General features: G+C 38.6%; 1 protein-coding gene and 1 long non-coding RNA gene across 3 annotated transcripts in view; one reads left to right on the top strand and one right to left on the bottom strand.

Annotated features, from left to right (window-relative positions):
- Window positions 1–17,154, top strand: part of LOC123648326 — a 31,627-nt gene that overhangs the window by 2,670 nt on the left and 11,803 nt on the right. For both annotated transcript variants that reach the window (XR_006738566.1, XR_006738567.1), the window contains exon 3: window positions 16,853–16,972. This is a non-coding gene — a long non-coding RNA (uncharacterized LOC123648326). The remainder of the gene's footprint in view (window positions 1–16,852; window positions 16,973–17,154) is intronic.
- Window positions 1,885–10,401, bottom strand: MRPS36 (mitochondrial ribosomal protein S36). The gene is made up of 4 exons (XM_045566049.1): window positions 10,272–10,401; window positions 4,735–4,798; window positions 2,641–2,828; window positions 1,885–2,151 (listed from the first exon to the last, which is right to left on the bottom strand). Exons 1-4 carry the CDS (start codon window positions 10,311–10,313, stop codon window positions 2,134–2,136), a joined length of 312 nt encoding a protein of 103 aa, XP_045422005.1. The 5' UTR covers window positions 10,314–10,401; the 3' UTR covers window positions 1,885–2,133.

Genomic DNA, 17,154 nt, shown 5'->3' with positions numbered 1-17,154 from the left:
GACTGCCCTCAGATACACATCCACAGTTCCAATGTTAGGGTTTCTAACTGTTGTCCCACAGTATTACTCAAACCACTCTTCATTACCTGAACCCCCCCCAAAATAGCCATGGGTTTCCTTTTGCTGAAATTAGGGGGAAAAAAGAGAATAGTGCTAGTTTTAAAGTAATTTTCCCAAATAAATTTTTTAAATAAAAAAATATCATTTATTCTTCATAAGTCACCACAAGAGCTTATTGCTAGCATCAAACCCAAACTCATCTCATATTTATGCTGGGCCACAGCACAGAATTTACAAGACAAGTAGATCAACTTTGAAGTAGTAGAAAAAAGTAAAGATTAACCCATAGGTACCTGGGCAAATAGAGAAACACAGTCAAAAAATAATTCTACTGTCTCTTGCTCATGAGCTACCCTTTCTATTACAGATGACTTCTTTAAAGCATATTCTAGAAATCATTAAAGGTATGAAAGAGAATTTATTTAGCTTTGTGAGGCTTTACTTTCACAATATACATATGCTTGGCACAGGAAAGCCCTATTAAAGTTTCAGAAGTTGCTTGATAAGGTAAATATTTAGTTTGATTTTATGAGGCTTTTAGACATTAAGTTTGAGAAAGTTAATGGTTATCAGAATTTCCATACATGATCACAATCAAAACAGTAAAATAAACCAAAGAACAAACCTTAACACCCCCAAAACATAATAAATTGCAATTTCTAGTGAAACATTTATGCCCATGCTATATTCACTTTTTCCTGACAAATGCCCTTCAGAAATCCTATGCTATGTTCATTTTGATTGCTTATTTCCCACTTTATACTCTTTGACTGTTTTGAATATAGGTTACAAATAATCTTTTGTGTCATTTCCTCAGTCTTTTTCTTTTTTTTTTTTGAGACAGGGAGTTGCTCTTTTGCCTATAATAGAATGCAGTGACTCAATCATAGCTCACTGCAACCTCAAACTCCTGGGCTCAAGTGATCCTCCTGCCTCAGCCTCCTAGATAGCTGGGACTATAGGCACACTACCATGGCCATCTAATGTTTTAAATTTTTTGTAGAGATGGGTCTCACTATGTTGCTCAGGCTGGTGTCAAACTTCTGGCCAAGTGATCCACATGCCTCAGCCTCCCAAAGTGCTAGGATTATAGGTGTTAACCACCGTGCCTGGCCTCCTCAGTCTTAATAACTTAGTCACCTGTTTTACCTTGGCTATATTTTTATCACTTAGAGTAGGATATACTTATTAAGCCAGTTATATTCCAGTAAACTTGTGAATGAAAAAATGTTAGAGAATTAAGAACAAGTAATGGAGTCATTATTTCACTGATCCTTATCCAATGTCAGGAAAATCATGTCCCTAAAACAGCAATTCTGTCTGATAAATTCTTTCTATGTCTAAACAGAAACAGCAAGAAAAGTGAATTTATGGGAAGCCCATGATACTTTACTAGACATTGTGTGCTTTTAATAGTTCAACACTGGTAATATTTGATAATCAAGAGTAAATAGGGCTGGACGCGGTAGCTCACGCCTGTAATCCTAGCACTCTGGGAGGCCGAGGCGGGTGGATCGCTCGAGGTCAGGAGTTCGAGACCAGCCTGAGCAAGAGCGAGACCCCGTCTCTACTAAAAAAAATAGAAATAAATTATCTGGCCAACTAAAAAATATATATAGAAAAAATTAGCCGGGCATGGTGGCGCATGCCTGTAGTCCCAGTTACTTGGGAGGCTGAGGCAGTAGGATCGCTTAAACCCAGGAGTTTGAGGTTGCTGTGAGCTAGGCTGACACCACGGCACTCACTCTGGCCGGGCAACAGAGCGAGACTCTGTCTCAAAAAAAACAAAAACAAAAACAAACAAACAAAAAAGAGTAAATAGGCTAACATTTAAAAATGTATACTTTAATAAGTATAAAGTATATATACAATTAATTAGGTAAGCTTGTGGAGAAGCTGACCAAGATACATAAATTAGGAGACACAAGTGTCCATCTAAATTTTCTATATCTCATTTTTTTTTACAGAATATTTATTAAAGTTGCTTAATACACAATTTCTCATTTTTCACTTTAGAAGTCATTTATTGTAAAGATAGTTCTTTTGTCTGATGACAAACACCAGCCACAGTGATTACTCTGGACCTCCACGCTGAAAAGGAAAAAATAAAGCAGTATGATTAGATACTAAGTTGACATAGTAAATGTTCTCATGGCCACTTTACACAATTTTGAGCAAATAATCTTTAGTTTTTTAAAAATAATTTTGGGTTTTCCCTACCTTTTGGGTACTCATATTGATTGTTATAAACATAGTTCAGACTGGAAGGGACTCAAGGTTGACCTAAATCGGAGGTCCTCAAATTTCTTGGTCTCTGAAGCTCTTTACACTCTGAAAAATTATTGAGGACCCAAGAGCTGTTTTTCATTTATATCTACTGTTATTGATATATCATACACATTTACTGAGGGCTCTGACTATGGTTTGTTTCTCAAAGCCCTGGCTTACCTGATGATCTGTCTTAGCTATGACCACAACTTGACAAGACAATGGGAAAAACATGTAAATCAGCAAATGAAATTGCAAAGCCAAAATGTTATAGTGTTTTGCACAGTTTTATGATAAAGCACAACAACATACTTGGATAAATTCAATTTCTTCTTGAGACACAAGTTTCCTTCTATATTTCTGAGGCAATGTTTTTATTATCTCTGCAGTGTCTGGTGGACCCTGATACATCAGCAAATCTGGTGATTTACTTCCCTTAGAATGCTGGGAAATTGCAGAAGAGTGAGATGGTAGCCCTGCTGATCTCAAAGCTTCTGATACTGAAATTAAAAAGAAAAAAATCTAATTCGAGAAATTGTTCAGGTGTCTTAAAATACTATTTTGAGTTATCTACTATTGAATAAGCAAGTCATTCTTGAAATCAAGTAATTCTTCAAATAATTCTTGAAGTATTATAATTCTAAGAGGTAAATACTGTAGAGTAACTCAGCTGGCTATATATAATTTCATAAAGTTTTTTTTTTTTTCCTGGAGATAGGGTCTTACTCTGTTGCCCAGGCTGGAGTACAGTGGTGTTATCATAGCTCACAGTAGCCTCAAACTCCTGGGCTCAAGCAATCCTCCCACCTCAGCCTCCCCAGTAGCTGGGGCACACCACCACGCCTAGCTAATTTTTGTATTTTTTGTAGAGACAGGGTCTCACTATATTGCTCAGGCTGGTTTTGAACTCCTAGGCTCATGTGATCCTCCCACCTGGGCTTCCCAAAGTGCTAGGATTACAGGTGTGAGTCGCCACACCTGGCCCATAAAGTTGTTTTTAAAATAAATAAGGAAGTAGGGTTTTGTGTTTTTTTTAAGTTTATTGATTTATTTTATTTTTAGAGACAGGGTCTTGCTTTGTTGCCCAGGCTGTTCTCAAACTCCTAGAGTCAAGTGATCATCTCATCTCAGCCTCCTGAGTAGCTAAGACTATAGGCACCTGACTAGGAGGTAGTTTTAAATAAGTGAATTACTAAAATGAATAAGTTTGTGAAGTAATGAAATTTCTAGTTAGTGGAGTTCAACCCATATGGGTAACCTACACTACATAAGTTTTTGTCATATAAACCCACATAGGTCAACACACGGTCAAGTTTATAGGTAGTATCTTACAATGGGGAATAAGAAAGTTGGTAAATGTACCTTTATACTTGTTAATCTTAATTCTTCAATAGTTAAAAAAAGTTTAAAATATCCCTATAAAATATGTTAAATTTCTCCCTTAACTAAAGATCAAGTATCCAGAGAGGCACAGATGATCTGGTTAAAAAAAAAAAAAAAAAGAAAAGAAAGGATCAGAGAAAAACAGAACCCTTTCAGAATCTTCTATTAATTTACAGGTATTTTACAGTGAATAATTGCTAAGGACTGAGGCAATCCAAATATTATTTACTGACTGAATGAATAGCTAAATGAGTGAATGAAAGAAAAGAAGGTTGGCTGGGAGGAAAATACAGGAATGACTGAGTTACATTTTATGAAACAAGCTAAATAAATATAGGAATGGTTATTATTCCTCACAATCTCTACAAATGTAAGCATGGGGGAATCTTCTAAAGGACAGGAGAGGAGAAAGGGCAGGATAAAAATTCTCCCATATTGACTCAATGTCACTAAAAATTCAGAGACATCTACTGTTGAATCACTACCTTTAAAATTAGGGGTAATAGGCCGGGTGCGGTGGCTCACACCTGTAATCCTAGCCCTCTGGGAGGCTGAGGCGGGTGGATCGCTCCAGGTCAGGAGTTCGAGACCAGCCTGAGTGAGACCCTGTCTCTACTAAAAATAGAAAGAAATTATCTGGACAACTAAAAATATATATAGAAAAAATTAGCTGGGCATGGTGGCACATGCCTGTAGTCCCAGCTACTCGGGAGGTTCAGGCAGTAGGATCGCTTAAGCCCAGGAGTTTGAGGTTGCTGTGAGCTAGGCTGACGCCACAGCACTCACTCTAGCCCGGGCAACAAAGTGAGACTCTGTCTCAAAAAAAAAAAAAAAAAAAAATTAGGGGTAATAAAAAGTTAATTTCTACTTGCATGTGATGTAGGGTACCATTTTGATCTAAGCTACAATAGTCTGTCTGACTGTAAAATGAGAAATATTGCCTATAATAAGATATAATATTCATTTATAAATATACATGTACATAATTTTTGAAAAAAAAAATCTCAGTAAAATACAATTTACCATTGGGTTTAGGATTGTCTCTTCTGTCAGGAAATCTTATTAATGGAGTGTGTGGCTTGACTACCTAGAGGAAAAATAAAATGCATGAAAAAAATAACTTCATTAACTGTAAAAGAAATGATCTACTAAACTTCATAAATAGATACTTTTGTTAAAATAAGTTAACCATTTGACAGCAACTTTAAATTGTACTTTTCCCAACCCAAAAAGCTGGTCTGTGAATTATTAACTTGTCTATTCATATCTTTGTACTTGATATATCACAAGACCGTTTACTGTACTATCAACTAACCTCGAAACAACTCAGTGAAGACAATGACATGGATTTTATGTTGCATAACTTGTAACAGATTGTTAAGAAGACAATTGGAAGTTTCCTGACTTGTATCAAGTGTTGTTTCCCTACTATGTTAGTACCTAACAATTTATAATAGGATAAAAAGCAATCATACTGAAGATTTAAAAATGTGTTTTCTGACTACAAAAGTAACATGTTCTGTGTAAAAAGTTTGGAAAAATGCAGAAAAGCACACAGAAAATATAATTAAAAAACCCACATAAAACAGATTAAAACTTGTGGTAGCTCTTTTAGTCTTTTTCCTATACTCATAGAAATATGTTTTTAGAATAATGTTTTCATAATATAACATATTTGAAAAGTATTAACATTTTTATCCATAAAATTCAAGACAGTGGTATAGAGGACCTTAAATGGACCTATTAGTACAAGAACTTCTGAATATACAATGCTAAGAATCTAATGAACAAAGTATTATTTTCAACTAAAGTAATCTATAAATTGCTATGTAACTAATGAGACTGAGGTGTATTTATCTGTAATATATTTGTATGTATGTACTACAAATAATGCATTTTATATGGGCACATTAGTAAATAGGCTTGTTAGGACTGGCCTGAAAATTCACCCCTGTAATTCTGCTGCCATGAGAAAATGCTGGAATATTTTCTCTCACTCATCATAAAAACATGTTTAAAAGACCTCTGTATGTGTGTGTGTGTGTGTGTCTCTCTCGTAACTGTTTCTTCCCTTTCATAGCCAATCTTCCTAAAAGAATGTTCTATCTATCCTACTGTCACATCACTATTTAAAAGTTTGAAAAATGTTCCACAGCTTTCAGGATAAATTCCAAACTCTCACTTGGCACTTATAAGGCCCATCATCATCTGGCCTCTCCTTCCCTCTCCAGCCTCATTCCCACCACTGTCTTATATACCTGTTACTCCAGGTATTCTGAAGTACTTTTCATGTCCCTACTTTACCATGCTTTTTCTGTCCTCATTCCATCTAGAGCTCATGTCCTCTGCCAAGAACTCTCTCTTCTATCTCACTCCATTTCCATGCCTATCCTTCAAAACAAAGCAAATGTCATTCTTCTCTAAGAACCTTGCCCGGATTCCAAAATCTGATTTAAAAACTCCTCCTCTGTGTTCCCACGGCATCCTGAATAGATCTCTCGTAAGAATCTTTTCAGAGGACAAATGAGCCAATGATTACAGGAGAGAGCTAAACTCCTGGAAAGGCAGAGTAAGAAAATTAAGCACTTCTGCAGCAGTATAATAAATCCTGATATGCTCATCAGACAACTTCAACAGTAATATAGCAACCTTGTTTCATCATCCCCTTTCCCCATTAAACAAACCCCATATATCGCCCATATATCTTATCCCCTCTCATCTGTTAATACCTTCCATATGTATCATTGACAAGGATTCTTGTTAAATCATTTTTTTTTCCAATTTGAAGACAATCACTCTTTATTAACTCACCAGAATACAAAAATAATTAGGGTGGACATCCTTCTAATAAGCCTGTTGATCTGGTCTTTGTTCAGGTGAACCCCAATACTTTTACCACACCAATAAAGTTAACGATAATTCCTTACTATCATCTAATATTTAACTTACGCTCAAACTTCCCTGTCTCAAACTTGTCTTTTTAAAGAGAAACAAATGAAAAACTTAATGATTCAGAAATAAACCAGCAAAACTTCATGATTTAGAAATTTTCAATGTCCTTTTCAATGTCAGTAGGTTACATATTAATCAAGGAAGCCAGGTAAGATTTGAGGGACTTATAACAAGATGTTTTACTTAGGCATAGGATGTAAGCCACGAATCATAAAACCTTCCCTGGTGGTTAATTTGGAAGCCTGCTAAATGTGACCTATAGGTTATAATTATTTAAAAAAAAAAAGTAAGATAACTTCCAAATCTGTAGATACTCTTGGGTTTTTCTTTTTAGTTTTCAAAGCATTTTTAAAAGTCAGGAATAGACTATTTATAACTGTGATTTGTTGAACAGCAGCATGCATAGATGTTTGTGATTGTAGAGAACTCCAAACTTTTTCTCTGAGGGTTCAATAATTGAGACTGTTGAAATAAACTGACAATAAAAAAATAAAGAGAAACAACTCCAACCATATATTAGTTGGATAATGTAACTAAGAGAAAAAAAAGGAGCTGATTCAAGTAAGTTTTGTACATAGTGCTTGGACTATATACCAACATGCTAAAGGCAAAATTACAAAGAAATTTTGAACTTTTTTTACTTGGCAGGTTGGCTGCTGATAGTTGCAATAGCTATTCTGAAACCATTTTGTATATATTGTAGGGTTGAGCAAATGAGTACATATATATATACATATATATATATATATGTATATATATATATGTATATGTATTGATGTTTTTCCCTGAGAAAGAAAGAAAATACAGATACGGGATAGAGAAGTAAGGATGATGTGGTGTTAAGATTGGAATTAGACCCATTCTACTAAGTGAAGTATCCCCAAAATGGAAAAATAAGCACCACATTTACCCACCAGCAAATTGGTTTCCCTGATCATCACCTAAGTGCACATTTGGGAATAACACCAATTGGGTGTCGGGCAGATGTGGGTGAGGGGGAAGGGGATGGGTGTATACCTACATAATGAGTGTGATGCGCACCATCTAGGGAATGGACATGCTTGAAGCTCTGACTTGGGAGGGGGGCCGGGCATGAGCAATATACATAACCTAAACTTTTGTACCCCCATAATATGCTGAAATTAAAAAAAAAAATAAAAAAATAAAAAAGATTGGAATTAGAGAGGTCAGTATGAATTCATGATAAACACCATGAGTTTATTCAACCAGTCCCCTAGTAATGGATGTTTGGATTGTTTCTAGTCTTTCTTTTATTACAAATAATACCATAAAATGAATACCCTAGTACTCTTCTTCGTCAGTGTGTTTGTGGAATAAATTCCTAGGGATTGCTAGGTCAAAGGGTGAAAACAATTTTTTGAGATATTGCCAGATTTGCTTCACAGCCTTGTCAACAGACCAGGTTATCCAACTTGTGTGGTATTTTTAGAAATCTAATGGGTGAAAAATGTTAGCTCCATTTGGGATTTAAAAATTTTTATGTATTTCTATTTTTTTTTAAGAGATGGGGTCTTGCTATGTTGCCCAGGCTAGACTTGAACTCCTGGACTAAAGCAATCCTCCAGCCTCAGCCTCCCAAGTAGCTGCAACTAGAGGTGTGTGTCACCATGCCCAGCTAGTGCATGTACTTTTAATTTTCATTTCTGTTGTTATGAATGAGGCTGACCATCTATTCAGATGGTTAAGAGCCATTTTTATGTCTTTATCTGTGAGCTGTATGTTCAAAGCTCTGTGTATTTTTCTACGCTTACAGGTTCTTTATGAAGTATAGCTATTAACCTTTTATTGCAAAAAATTTTTTTTTTTTGCAACAGGATCTTGCTGTCACCCTGGGTAGAATGCAGTGGCATCATCATAGCTCACTGCAACCTCAAACTTCTGGGCGCAAGCAATCCTCCTGCCTCAGCCTCCTAAGTAGCTGAGACTATCGGTGGGTGCCACGATGCCTGGCCAACTTTCCTATTTTTAGTAGAGACAGGGTCTCACTCTTGCTCAAGCTGGTCTCAAACTTCTGACCTGAAACAATCCTCCTGCCTCGGCCTCCCAAAGTACTAGGATTTCTTTCTTTAAGATATGGATCAACAACGAAATTCTAAGCTCTATGTCTGTCTTGTTGGCACTGTAGTCCCAGAGCACTGACCATAGGCCTGACACAGTTATTCAATAAATTTTGCGAATGTTATATGTAATTATTACATAATATTAGCACACACTGATTTGTATTCTGAATATGTAAGTACTGGTCTTTGTTCCCCTGTTAGAAGGGCACAGACAATTCCTCACTGTATATCTCACAGTTTCTTTGTTTGCATATATCAGTAGATCAGTACCGAGTTCTTTATTATTACTGTGTATTATTCTCTTTTAAAAGCACTACAATTTGCTTGTCTAATAATGAGCATATAGATTGTTTCTGGTTTAGGGGCTATTATAAATAAAGCTATTAACTTTTTTTTTTCTATGAACTTTTTTTTTTTTTTTTTATTTACATAAAGACAGGGTTTCTCTCTGTTACCCAGGCTGGAACTCCTGGCCTCAAGTGATCCTCCTGCCTCTGTATCCCAAAGTGCCGGGATTACAGGTATGAGCCATCACACCTGGCAGTATCAAATCTTTTACCCATTTTTAAATTGGACAATTATTGATATAAATGGTTATATATTATGGATACCAGACCTTTGTGAGATAGTCTCTCTGTCCCTACGGAATCTTTAATTAGTTAATGCTCAGTCAGGATCATTTATTGCAATGAGACCAAAGACCGGGATCTAGGATTAAATTCAGACAATTTAAGAAATTCAGGTCTTTTAAAAGATGTACTTGTGCAAAGGGAAATGCACTTCTCATATCAAGGCTAAAAGTGAATCATATAATACCCTTTCAGGGTTGAAAGACTATATAAACCAACCACAAAAGTGGAAGTTGTGTCCATTTATATAGCAATTTTACCTCTCCTATTTATTAGTAAGTTAGAGAAAGCTGTCGTAGTAGCTGATACCCAGTTAACAATATTATTCTAGCTGTCTAAACCCAGGATAAAAAGGCTTGGGAAACAAACCCTAAAACATATACTAGAGTTAACCTTAAATGTATTTTTCTATTCCCCCCATCCGCGAATAACGCTTGGAGCCAGTTATCTGGCCATTCTCAAGACCTTGAAGGGACACTGGGTCATATCCAGGGTTCGCTTCCTTCCACGCCCCGCTACCGCCTCCCTTCGGATTGGCTGATCCGGGACATCTCAAACAGTACTAGACGGCGATTGGCCATTGCCAGGCCAGGCCAGGCCAGCCCTGAGACTCAGAAGAACGAGGACGGGGAGAAGGAGTCCAAGGCAGTGCATGTACAGTACCTACCTGCCGAGGTGTTTCACTGCCGCCGCCAGGCTCGAACCCACAGCTCCAGACCCGATCGCACTGCCCGACCCAAAGGGCTCAAGGTCCCATTCTCACACACACCCCTGCGCGCCGCCGCTAGCCCTGCTCAGCGCCGCGGTCACCGCCACCGCCTTTCCTCCCCAACGCCGTCGCTAGACACAGCACCATCCCTACCGCCCAAGGTGCAGAAAGCCGACCAAATCTCTTTACCTGGACGACCCTGCTGGCAGACGCCATCTTGCTGCCCATCATGACCCCCGAGAAGGGGCAGCTTCCGGGGCGCAGGCGAGCCGCGGTGATAGCGGGAGCCGTGGGCAGCTGGGGGCGGGACCTCCCTGGGACGTCACGGGGGACGGGCCAGCGGGGCTCGCGCCGGATCCGCCCCCGTCCGGGACTGGCCCCACCCCTGCGTCGGCCTCGCCCAACCCCCTTCCTGCCGGGGAACTGACGCACGTGCTTCCTATTGTTCGGTTTTGCTTGCGAAGGTTTACGATGTTGGATTTGTTTTGCTCATCAGACTGTGTTATCTAGGGGCATTTCTTTTCCAGACAGCCAGTTTCGGCATAGTTCAAAATTTTATCTGAAACCAAGTAAGTAATACATGCCCTGTAGCTTCTTAAAATGAACACTCCTGTTAAAACTTGGGAGCTAGCAGCAACCTCAGAAACAACAGTTAATTCTTGTTTAATAAGGGTCACGCCAGATTCCCTTGCTGATTGGCATTGCGTGATTTCAGTTTCTGTTTTCTCCACCATTCATAACTCCTGATATTGAACTGCTTCTGCTTCAAGTTTGAGAGAAATAAAAAATTCAAACGTAAGCCTACCGTATCATTGCTCCAAAGTTACATTAAATCCTGTGGTAAGTGTTAATGCTTACGTTGTTATAATTTTTTCTTTTCTTTTTGTTACCTTGAGACTCCTCAGTGCTTTAACGTTGTTATAATTTTCGAACTCCTGACCTCAAGCAATCCACCCGCCTCGGCCTCCCAGAGTGCTAGGATTACAGGCGTGAGCCACCTCGTCTGGCCTATGTTGTTATAATTTTCAATACACAACGTGTGACCATTTAACATAACTTTAGATAATACAGCCTTAAGCTATGGTAAATATTTAGAGTGACCATTGTTTTGATGATATAGGTCAGTGGTTTCTAAATCAGGGGAGCTTTTATGAAGTATTTACTGAGCCCAAATATGGGCTGTTCTGATTCTGTATGTTTGTATGTAGACAAGCCCATAAACGTGTTTTTAAAAAGCTTTCAAAACTTGTTTTAGTAGCACATATTCTAAAATTAGACCAATAAAGTGATTAGTCAAAGGACATTAACATGCAGTTCACAGAAAAAGAAATGTCCCTTAAAAATATTTAAAAACATTCAACTTTACTCTTTTTTTTTTTAATTTGAAACAGGGTCTTTGTCACCCAGGCTAGAGTGCAGTGGCGTCATCATAGCTCCATAGCTCACTGCAACCTCAAACTCCTGGGGGCAAGGGATCCTCCTACCTCAGGCTCCCAAGGAGCTGGTACTACAGGCAGCTCCACCAAGCCTGGCTAATTTTTCCATTTTTTGTAGAGATGGGTCTTGCTCTTGTTCAGGCTGGTCTCGAACTCTTGTCAACCTTACTCATTCTAAGAAAAATTTAAACTACACTGAAACACTATTTTCATCCATCAAATTGGTAAACATGTGACTTGGACAACACACTCTGGGGAGACTGGGAATGGAGGCACTCACCTCATTGTTAGTGGGAGGAAAAGATGGTATAACCTCTATGGAGGGCAATTTGGTAATTTTAAAATGCAAAATTACTGATCTATCTTTTCACCTAGCATTTATACTTCTGGGAATTTATCTTACAGGTATACCTGCACACATTGGAAATTGCGAAGATAAAAGATTATCTATCGAAACATTCTTTTTGTTAGCAGAGATTTTAAGTGTTCATAAAGAGAATTGGCTAAAAAACTATAGTATATCCCCACAATGTGATATTATGTAACTGTTAACAAGAAAGGAAGAATGAGGAAGCTCTCTCTATATAATGGAAAACTCTCCTGGATATAGGTTAAGTGAAAAAAGCAAGGTGCAGGAGTATGTATAGTGTATATAGTATGCTACCTTTTGTATAAGAAAGTGGTAAAAACAAGGCAGCTTATTTGTATTTGATTGTATTTGCATAAGGAACCAGGATACTCAAGTGTGATAGAGTACTAACCAGATATTGCCAACCTCAACTGAAGTTAGGTTGTGAGATCACTCGACTAGTTCTTACCAATGGATCCTGAGCAAAAGTGACACATGTAACTTTCAGACTAAGGTAAGTTAAGAGCCATGGCCTTCTCTGTCCCATTGCCGTGATCTGGGGGCTATGGGATCCAGATGGTGAAGCTTCAAGATGGAATGGACTTGCAGATCCACATATGATTTTGCATAAATAAGAAACATACCTTTATTATGCTAAACTGAGGTTTCTGGGGTTGTGTGTTGCAGCAGCTAGGGTTAATTATCTTAATATAGAAATTAGTATGCAGGCGGGAAGCTGCCACAACAAAAACCTAGAATATATCACATTGGTTTTGTGGTGAGGCAGTGGGCGAAAGGAAACTATTAATATTATCAGAGGCTTGAAAAATGGTGATCATTTCATTTGGTAAAACCATCTGTTTTGGTAATTTGGGAGAAAAATCATGTGTATACTAGTTCAACAGGTGTAGGGTAAGAGGATGAAAAGGGGAGTATTATTCTATCAGTAGAGTGTGTTGTACTTAGGAGTGCTGGCTGTGTTTGCCAACTCATTACTAAAGAGATAAATTTAGTAAAGAATTGGCCATTTTGCAGGCAGACATAAAAGGGAATAGATTGCATTCAGAAATTCAGGGACTTGCACATTTGATCAGCTGACTGCTTCTAAACCCCAAAATGTAAGAGATGAGTTTTTTTCAATTAAAATTTTTGTTTTGAGATAATTGTAGATTCACATGCAATTGTAAAAATAGAAATTGCTGGGCATGGTGGCACACACCTGTAGTCCAGCTACTTGGGAGGCTGAGGTGGGAGGATCACTTGAGCCCAGGAGTTCTGGGCTGTAGCACACTATGCCAATTGGGTGTCCACACTAAGTTCAGCATCAATATGGTGACCTCTTGGAAACAGCAGGTCAAAATTCCTGTGCTGATCAGTAGCGGATTGCACCTGTGATTCCACTGGAGCTAAAGCACTCCAGCCTGAGCAACATATGGAGACCCTATTTCTTTAAAAAAGAAAGAAAGAAAAGAATAGAAATTTCCTGGGTCTTTCCCCCCAGTTTTGTTACAGGAAAGTGGTTCCCAATGCTGGGATCCACTCGGAGTCCAATTAGGTCCTTGGCTTCGTGTGAGAAAGAATTCAAGAGTAAGCTGACAACGTAAAGCAAAAGCAAGTTTTATTCAGAGAATGTAGGAGATCTACCCACAGGCAGTAGAGCTAGCTCTCCCTGCTAAGAACAGCCCCTTTGCTGCTTTTGACTTTCTTTTTTTTTTTTTTTTTTGAGACAGTCTTGCTCTGTTGCCTGAGCTAGAGTGCCATGGCATCAGCTTAGCTCACAACCACCTCAAACTCCTGAGCTCAAGCAATCCTCTTGCCTCAGCCTCCGGAATAGCTGGGGCACACACCTGGTTAATTTTTTCTATTTTTAATAGAGATGGGGTCTCTATCTTACTCAGGCTGGTCTCGAACTCCTGACCTCAAGTGATCCTCCCACCTCAGCCTCCCAGAGTGCTAGGACTATCGGCATGACCCACCGCACCGGACCCTTCTTGTGGCTTTTTAAATTTAAACAATAGTTTAATTATAGGCTAAGTAGGGGAGGAATATTCATGGTATTTCCTGGAAAGGGGAAGTGATTTCCTAGAACTGGGAACTCTCCCTTTTATTTATAAGGTCCCTCCTGGAACTGTCATGGTGTTGGTGGGAGTTTCTTTTAGCATGCTATAATAGTATAACTAGGGTATAATGAGCTGCAAGCAAGGTCAAGCAGCAGCCAATTTCCTTGCCATCTTGGTTTCCACTGGCCTTGTTCTGTCATCACATCCTGTTTTTGATCAGGGTGGTTAGGGGCTTTTGACTCTGTGTTAAGCAGTGCCTGCCAGTTCCCTGTCTTATAATAGTTTCTCTCAGTAGTAACACCTTGCAAAACTATAGTACAATGTCACAACCAGGATATTGGCTTTGATGCAGTCAAGATACAGAACATTTCCAACACAAGGATCCCTTCTGTTGCATTTATAGCTACACCCACTTCCCTCCCACCCCCACAACCCTCTTAGCTCTGGCAATCACTAATCTGTTCTCCATTTCAATAATTTTGTCATTTCAAAGATAAGTGGCCCATACAATGATGTAACTTTTGGGATTGGCTTTTTTCAACTCAGCATAATTCCCTGGAGATTTATCCAGTCTGTAGCATGTATCAATACTTTGTTCCTTTTTATTGCTGAGCAGTATGATACAGATGCATAGTTTTAAACATTTACCACTGAAGGACATCTCTGTTGTTTCAAGTATGGGCTGTTACAAATAAAGCTGCCATAAACATTCATGTAGAGGTGTAAACAGTAGTATTTATTTCTCTAGGGTAAATGCCCAGGAGTACAATTCTGGGGGCATATGGTAGTTACATGTTTTGTTTTTAAAGAAACTACTAAATTCTTTTTTTCAGAGTGGTTGTACCATTTTACATTCCCACTAGCAATGTATGAGTGGTCTAATTTCTCCACAGTCTCACCAGCATTTTGTGTTGTCATTTTATTTTAGCCATTCTAATAGGTGTGTGGTGATAGCTCATTGTAATTTGAATTTGCATTTCCCTAATGGCTAATGGAGTTGAATATCTTTGTGTTTATTTTATGGTGTTCCATTATTTCTGTCTCTGTGTTTGTGTTCTGTCTCTCTGTGTGTGTTCCATTATTTCATGTGCCTATTTGCTTATCAGTCAGTTCCATTAGCCTTGTATGAATTGGCCACCCAACCCCCTTTTTCATATGCCCGAATCACTCTGACCAAGACATCACTCTCCACCACAATATTCTCTTAAGCTATCACCAGTGAAAGTTTCAGCAACTGGCATGCCACCTTGTGCTAGCAACTATTTGTGCCCATATATTACCTGGGATGGGGTCAGAAACCTGATAGACTAATGTGTTTCTAAAGCTCAAACACTGCAGCAGCTTAGTACAGTCTTTCATTTACATACAGAAAAATGGCAAGTTTCCTATGTGAAAATCTATTAATATATCAATCTATAAGATTAGATTTTTTCTTTTTTTCTTTATAAGATTAGATTTTTATTGTAAAGTCATTTAAAAGACACAATTAGACTTTCCTGGCTAATTTTCTATACATTTTTCACTTTTCTTTATGACTTTATTACATAGGTGAAGAAAGTGGGGCAAAGAAGTCCTATGACTTAGAATTTAAGATAAACTTTCCAAGTCCTGTAACACCAAGAAGTCTCCTGGGATTACCTAATGATAAAGTTAGAGAGTATCAAATGCAGTGCAAATTTCTGGTTACATTGGTATGGATTTTTTGGGGGGGAGTCTGCCAAGAAAATGCTCTCTGGCTCTTCTCTGCTTGTGGGTTTATGTCTACGTATCAGCATTCTACTTCCACCGAATTCTCATCCAGGCCCATCTGAATCTCTCCAGGATGACTATGATAAAAGTTGCTGAACCTAAGAAAGCAAACTGCCTCAATCCCAAAACTATCTTCATTTCCTGCTCCTCAACTACAGTCAGCCTCCTGGCTGTCATCAAACAAATCATTTGATTACTCACCCCTCTCAGATCTCTTGACTTCTGTCCACATCCTCAATGCCATTATTTGGCTGTTATCATGGACATGGAGCACGCCAGTGATTCTACCTCTTATATTGTGTCCTTTTAATGTCCCTATCTTACCTGGTTTTTCACCCCTTTCCATACTTCTTGTTCCATGCACCCTGTTCCTGACATTGGCTGTATATCTATTAGGCAGAACTCAGCACGATGGTCTCCTGATATGCAATATAAAGCACCCAGTCCGGCTTGTGAATTTTCTTGATAAAAAATTTAGAACTACCTTTAATAAAGCATTTAGATCTAACTTCTAGTTTACAGGAATATACAGAGATGAAACAAACTACATACACTACTAGGAAGCAATCAAACATCAGATAGAGAACAGGGTAACTAGATTCTTCAAGTCAATGACTAGTAAGAGAAATGAGGGAGACCATATGGTCTCTCTTGCAACTACTCAGTTCAATTCAGTTACGTAAACCGACAATATGTAAACATAAGGACATGGCTTTGTTCCAATAGAATTTAAAAGAGCCAGTGAGCCAGTTTGCCTACCCCATACAGATGAAACAACCAAAACCACTCTGACCACAAAAAACATTTTTGAGAAAAATACGTTAACAAAACCACCACTAGCCTAGATCTTAAAAGACTGTAACTATTCAAGATGTAAAAAGATCTTTGGGTCCCCAGTTTGAGAAATCTGCTCAGAAGGGCATACTCTCTAATGCCCTCTTCAGAGATACGGCCAAGGTGGATAACGAAAAAAGGAGAACCTCCCAAAGGGCAGAGTGAAGAACCGTGGATGAAGAAGTGCTTCCAGAAAGCAGCACAAAAGCCTAATCAGGAGGCATTCCCTAGCCCTAGGAAGGGAAACCTCCTACCATTTGCCAAGTCATATTTAAGAGTTGCGACAGATCTGTTCCACTGCAGTATGCTGGATGTGTGAGGTATTGTAACTTGTCTTTTCAGACCATAGGTCTCCAGATCAAGAAGAGCCACATCTGGACCCGATATGAAAGACTATCATGAGATCCTGAATTTTGAAATAATGTCATAACTGGGTGACACTGTTATCTTCCTTGGGAAGGGGTGAGTGTCCTTCACATGCAGAAGGGAAGTTAATATTGATGCCCAAGATAGCTGACTGTGGTAAACTGTATTCTTTCCCTGAAAACCAGCACTCTTCTGCTATGGGACAAATATACTTTCCTGCCTCAATGATGTTGGGCTTGGTCAATGTCTACCTTTTTCAAGCAGAAACTCTGTGCTTG

Source organism: Lemur catta, chromosome 12 (assembly GCF_020740605.2).
Source record: "Lemur catta isolate mLemCat1 chromosome 12, mLemCat1.pri, whole genome shotgun sequence".
NCBI classification, from domain to species: domain Eukaryota; kingdom Metazoa; phylum Chordata; class Mammalia; order Primates; family Lemuridae; genus Lemur; species Lemur catta.
Note: the sequence above shows the minus strand (reverse complement) of the source record. Positions and strands in the feature narration are given on the sequence as shown.

What these genes read in the sequence shown, in the direction of transcription:
- MRPS36 (XM_045566049.1), bottom strand. Translation starts at nt 10,313, where the DNA reads ATGATGGGCAGCAAGATGGCGTCTGCCAGCAGGGTCGTCCAG. An exon ending in CTGCCAGCAGGGTCGTCCAG is followed by an intron (nt 4,799 to 10,271) that starts GTAAAGAGATTT and finishes TTTTTCCTCTAG; the next exon opens with GTAGTCAAGCCACACACTCC. An exon ending in AGACAATCCTAAACCCAATG is followed by an intron (nt 2,829 to 4,734) that starts GTAAATTGTATT and finishes TTTTAATTTCAG; the next exon opens with TATCAGAAGCTTTGAGATCA.